This window comes from Elaeis guineensis, chromosome 7 (assembly GCF_000442705.2).
Source record: "Elaeis guineensis isolate ETL-2024a chromosome 7, EG11, whole genome shotgun sequence".
NCBI lineage: Eukaryota > Viridiplantae > Streptophyta > Magnoliopsida > Arecales > Arecaceae > Elaeis > Elaeis guineensis.
In genome coordinates this window covers 82,229,029-82,235,092 of record NC_025999.2, presented here as the reverse complement: position 1 = coordinate 82,235,092, position 6,064 = coordinate 82,229,029, and the positions used below count along the sequence as shown (strand labels likewise).

Here is a 6,064-nt window from a genome sequence, read left to right as displayed (position 1 = left end):
TACGGTGTAATAATACTCACATAAAATGCACCATCTAATTATATTGAAGTATGTAGCTATCATTTTCTAACATACATATATTTAACGTCTGTAATTTTATTTTTTTATTTAAAATATTGAATGACAAAAATATATCTCTCATTTAAAAAAAATTATGATATTTTATGACTATATTATAATATCTCGTGCTCAAATTATGATTTCTTGTATGCAGAAAATTATATTTTTTTTGAAAGCCATAAAGAATGAAAGATATTTTGTCATTAAAAAATTTTAAAATTTTTAAATGATAAAAATATTTTTTTCTTTCTTATGATATTCTGTAACTAAATTATAAATATAAAATCATAATTTGACCGTAGGATGTCATGATATGATCACGAGATATCATAATTTTTAAGAAAAAAATAATATTTTCGTCATTCAAAATTTTAAATAAAAAATTAAAATTATAGATATTAAATGTATGTTAAAAAATGATCAGATGAGACGGTATATTTTTTCTATATTGTATGCGGTGTATAAAAAATTATTTAAAAAAAAATAATTAATGATTTGATAAAGTTGTTGGCAACTTTTGTTTTTGAAGAGACAAAATTGGTTTAAATCTTATGTGCCGCGGCTACAAATATTTGATTTTTATTTAATTTTTAAATATTTTATTCTCAGATTATTTTGGCTGTATTTATATTCGGATGAGATGAGCGATTTTTTTGTTTTTAAAAAGAGAAAAATCGGGAGGTGCCTTTTGTTCCTCGTATCACAGATCAGTTGGTGTTAGATACAAGGAGTAGAAATTGGGTGGTGTGCAGGAAAGTCCGGCCAGTGTGATATAATCGGAGTTAGAAATTGGGTCGTGTGTAGGGTAGTCCGGCCAAACCCTATCTTCCCACCCTTTTACTTGCCAAAATATCTTACAGCCCCTATCTGTAATCAAACCTAAAAGCCAAGGGCATTATTTCGGCAATATCTATCTCTTCCCCGCTCTATAAATCCATCTGCGCTCTTCCTTCCCTTCTCGCTCTCACCTTATCAACAAGTCGAGAGCCATGGCGGCCTCCACCCTTGTTCTCCCCTCTCTCTCCACCAAAATCCCCTCTATCTCCACCAAACCCAAAACCCTAATACTAGCTTTCTCCGTCTCCTCCCCTAAACCCTTTCCCTCCGTTAAACCCCTCTCTGTTTTTTCCTCTTCTTCTTATCCTTCCCCTCTTCGACGAAACGCCCGAACTGTTGGCTCGGGTATCGTCCGCAACGTCGCTTTGTCGTCGGAGATCGAGCCAGAAGAGGAGTTGGCATCGGGCGGGGAGGTGACGGACTTCTCTCCCGACCTGAAGCTCTTCGTCGGGAACCTTCCCTTTAGCGTCGACAGCGCCCAGCTCGCCGGCCTCTTCCAGAGCGCTGGAAATGTCGAGATGGTCGAGGTTGGTTCCTTGGATCTTTCTGGTGTCATGGATTTTTTGTTCTTAGGACAGCGAGCTATTGGGCTTTGTAAAAATCCGATTTTGTTATCTTTTTCTTGGATTTTCATTTTTTTTTCTTGTTTTTCCGGAATATTTTGTTTGTTTCTGATGTGAGATTCGCGACTCTCTTATAGAAATTAGAAATTTTTATTACTGTAAGGAGATTAGCAACTCAATGCATTTAAAGAAAGGTTGCATTTTTTCTTATCTTACGTACGCCATTTTGTATGATTGCGTGCATAGCTCTAGTGCTTGCTAAGTTTTTTTTTTTTTTTGATCCGATATATTGACAGGTGTATATCAAAATTTAACTTGAAATCCAGACTTTTGTCTTCGCAAGTTGAATGCATTGGTGTAACATGGTTGGCCCAATTCACACATTTAAGAGCCTGCTTGAATATTCGTATCTTTCGTTAAAGTTTTTATGTCTTTTTGGACTTGAACCAAGGTGTCATTATACTGTAATAGTGAACTATGTTCTCATGGACATATTTTTGTGCATTCTGTTGTGGTTTTTGGTATATGACTTTGGTTTTGTTGCAGGTTATATATGACAAACTAACGGGAAAAAGCCGAGGATTTGGGTTTGTGACAATGTCTACAGTCGAGGAAGTTGAAGCAGCTGTTCAGCAGTTTAATGGCTATGTGAGTGCTTGTTTGCATATTGGAAAATGTTATGCTTTGGTTCCTTTGTTGGTAGATAAACTTATGGATGACATATCTGCTTTTTCCAAGTATAAGAGGACTACAACTTTGATTGTGTAGAAAAAAGTAGTTATTTATGAAGTTTGACAAAATACCTAGATTATCTCTAATTCAATCTTTCAACTCATTAATTGGATTTGATTAGTTTCTGGATATTATGCTTTGGTTCCTTTGTTGCTAGATAAACTTATAGAGGACATATCTGCTTTTTCCAAGGATAAGAGGACTACAACTTTGATTGTCTAGAAAAAAAATAGTTATTTATGAAGTTTGACAAGGTACCTAGATTATCTCTAATTCAATCTTTCAACTCGTTAATTCGATTTGATTAGTTTCTGGATATGTGATTGATCTGGCTTCTGGTAGAGCTAAAGGTGCAACGAAGTTTTTCATGTATGGGAAACAACATTTTCTGTTTATTTCTGTCTAGCTGAATTTCTACAAGGTTAGGCTTTACACACTACTTATTGTCATATCTTTCTATTAAGTGGTAAATGTTCAATAAAGCAATTTTAAGTTGAACTCTTAGTTTTAAGACTTAATCAACAGCTAAAATAATTAGTGGTGCCACTATGTAATAAATCTGGATCAAGATATTTTGCTCTTTTTTTCTGAATAGGTATTTTGTTCTACAGTTATCTTTGTCTTGGACAGCAATGAGGCCATTGTACTCTTGTCAGGTTATATACTGACAATGGGCAATGTGCTTCTCATGCAGATTACTGATAGAGAATTAATTACGACCTGTCTATGTTTAATTCTTTTAATATGGTAAGCAAGTATGTATGTTATCAATGAGTGATTGTTATATGTGCTATTTTGCTTGCTTAAAAACGTCTCTTATGCACCTTCTTTGGTGATATAACATGTAATATACCATGTGAGTCATTTCTGAGTTCCAAGTTTGATGGTCCAACAGACACTTGAAGGGAGGATGTTGAGGGTGAACTCAGGACCACCGCCTCCTAAAGATGAGCTTTCATCAAAAGGATTTCGAACTGGAGGAAGTTTTGATGCTGCCAACAGAGTTTATGTGGGTAATCTTGCATGGGGTGTTGACAATTTAGCACTTGAGACGCTCTTCAGTGAACAAGGGAAGGTTATGGAGGCCAAGGTTGTGTATGATAGGGAAACTGGCAGATCAAGGGGCTTTGGTTTTGTCACTTACAGCAATGCTGAGGAGGTCAATAATGCTATAGCCTCACTTAATGGTGTTGTGAGTAATCTGCATTCTCTCTTTGCTGCATCATGATATCTTTGCAAATATATTATTATATCTCTTATATTTAATGTGCTTCTGTTTTTTCCATTGATTTATCTACACTACGAAGCTGCCGAGCATTTTAAGTCTTCGAGGAAGTGATACAGGTTATATTGATCATTAACTAGTAAGATCGTGCTGTATCTATTCTTTATTCTGTAGTTTGACTCTCAAGGTTCACTGTTCGAAAACAAGACTATGTCCTTTGGCAGGTTTCAGCTTAAATGCTGTCTATGTGGAAGTGTTGGCATTTAATTTCTTTTGCTAAATTTTCTCCCTAAAGTTAAGTGATTATATGCTTTATCATGCGTCCAAGCATCCTTGAATTCCATCTTTGGGTCTGACATGAAAAGTTCATGGTGATTCCTTATACTCATCTGAGAAACGTTGTGATCGTTAGTATTTAAGGCTTCAGGCTATGCTATTTCAAACAATGTATGTGTTTGTTGGTTACTTTGTTCTTAGACCTGTTTGATTTGAAATTTGCAGCCATTATTCAGTACAAAGAATGACTCATTGACCTATGACTATAAGTAGGCATCATTGTTAAAATGCTGCAGCGTCAATGAGTGCATTAGTCATATCATAGGGCCTTATTATGGGGTGGATGCTATAGACTAAACAGTGAGCAGCATGCCTTTCTTAAACTCCTGTCGGGATCCATATTTCACCATTATATGTAACAGACTGCAAATTCTTGTATCATCTGCTGTATTACCCCTGATCTTGTCATGGTATTGAAGTTTTATGCACACCATTGTCGGTTAAAAATTGTTGGTAACCCAGTGTTTAGCATATACTACATTTCTGTCACACCTTCAGCATCATCAACTCACAAACCTTTTGCAGAGGTGCTTTATACTTGATTAGGTTGTTAGTCCATCTTCTGATGTTTCTTCCTTGTACAGGACTTGGATGGCAGATCTATCCGGGTGACTCTGGCAGAAGCGAGGCCTAGGCGCCAGTTTTGATCCTCAAATATCTTTTTTGGGTTGGAAATAACCTCGATATTCTTCTCAGGCAAAAATGGCTTCTGCATTGAAATCTCGTAGCAGATAATTTCCAGGGGAAGGCTTGGGCAACGATGGAGTTACCCATGTATCATGTTTAGCTTAAACAATAGCTTGCATCCTCTTTTTTTTTTTTTTCCTTTCCCTCCCTCAACAACAACTTGCCTACATTTTGTTTTTGCAATGTTTGTATCATTGGAAATTCCCTGAACAGCTTGGTTGTTTATTTTCAAGATCCTTTTTGTGGTTATTGCTTATGGAACCAAATCGGACAATGTGGTTTGTGCAAGAGAGACTCTGTGATGGAAAAATAAACCTTGATGCTTGCTCACAGCCGAGGGGAGCCGAGGGGATTGTTTGAAAGTTTTGGACTCCCCATGGGATGTGAAGGTTAAGTGATCAAGGTTATACTGTACTAGCTTATAATCCATGCATCGCATGAGATATAATTTTTTTAAATAATATTTAATTTTATTTATTTATTTTATTAAAAAAATAAAAAATAAAAAATAAAAAATGTTAAAAATTTAGAATCTTGAATCAAGAACGTTAAAGAAAGAGATCAAGTAGAAACCCGGATGATCAGGCGGGGCTGGTCTGATCGCACCGGCACCATGGAGCAATGGGTTGTGATTGGATAGGCGATGAGTTGTGAAGCAGTGGAGGTGGTGTTCCTGGAGGTAGTGCTGGCATCGGTGCTCGTGGCTCCGACTTGCACCAATTAATATTAAATTTCTAAGAGTATGAGGAGCCTGCCCCTCCTCCTCTAACAGCAACCTCCTCCTCTGACAGCTACTTCTTTACGGTGTGGGACCTCCTCCTCTGACAGCTACTTCTTTACGGTGTGGGTCCAAAAGTCATCTAATAAGATTGTCGTCTTCAATGGCTCCGACACATACTGGCCGGCGACGGCCTCAGAGAAGGGTGGGAGGGCGGAGGCGCAGGCAAGGAGGCGCTTGACGCGGTCAATGGGCTCGAGAAGGGAGCGGAATTCGTCGAGGAGGCGCTTGACCCTAAGCATACGTCTTCCTCTTCGTTCCTCTCTACGAGGTGCCGGCCATGGCAGAGGCCGCTCTCTCTCTCTGTTCGCTGCCTCTAGATCCCCAACCCCACCCCCACCCCTCCCCACACCCTTGGCTCCTCCTCGCCTACTCTGCTGTCGCGGCCCAAAAGACCCCCACCGCCCCCTAGCTCCCCCGACTCTACCTCTGTCATGCCCGCGTCTGCGATCGTACCCTCTCTCTTGACTCCTCCCCCACTTCTTCCCTCTGCCGTGGATTTTTTTTCCACATGGCTGTGAACAGAGAAGCTGCGGGCGAAGAAGGAAGGTTAGGCGTTGTTTTTTCCACGCGGCTCCCTCTCCATTTTCCAACACCCCACGTGTCAAACGGAGGTTTCCTCTCTATTTTTCAACACCCACGTATCAAATGTAAGCTTTTTCATTTAAAAATTTTTATTTTAATATATATATATATATATATATATATATATATATATATATATATATATGATTACTTGGTTATTTTAAAAATTAAGAACTTTAATCAAAATAAATAAAGAAACTATTGGTAAGTGAATCAACAAGTGTGCAATCGCGCATCCGTTTATTAGCTCCTTGTAGCGTG

General features: G+C 38.1%; 1 protein-coding gene and 1 long non-coding RNA gene across 2 annotated transcripts; one reads left to right on the top strand and one right to left on the bottom strand.

Moving 5' to 3' along the window:
• Positions 1–998: 998 nt before the first annotated feature.
• LOC105048820 (30 kDa ribonucleoprotein, chloroplastic) lies at positions 999–4,689 on the top strand. Its single transcript, XM_010928277.3, has 4 exons — positions 999–1,424; positions 2,007–2,108; positions 3,088–3,384; positions 4,338–4,689. The coding sequence occupies exons 1-4, from the start codon at positions 1,050–1,052 to the stop codon at positions 4,398–4,400; spliced, it is 837 nt and encodes a 278-aa protein (XP_010926579.1). The 5' UTR covers positions 999–1,049; the 3' UTR covers positions 4,401–4,689.
• Positions 4,690–4,982: 293 nt separating this feature from the next.
• On the bottom strand, positions 4,983–5,810 carry LOC114914366 (uncharacterized). Its single transcript, XR_003801347.2, has 2 exons — positions 5,254–5,810; positions 4,983–5,216 (listed from the first exon to the last, which is right to left on the bottom strand). It is a non-coding gene; the product is annotated as an uncharacterized lncRNA (long non-coding RNA).
• Positions 5,811–6,064: the final 254 nt, after the last annotated feature.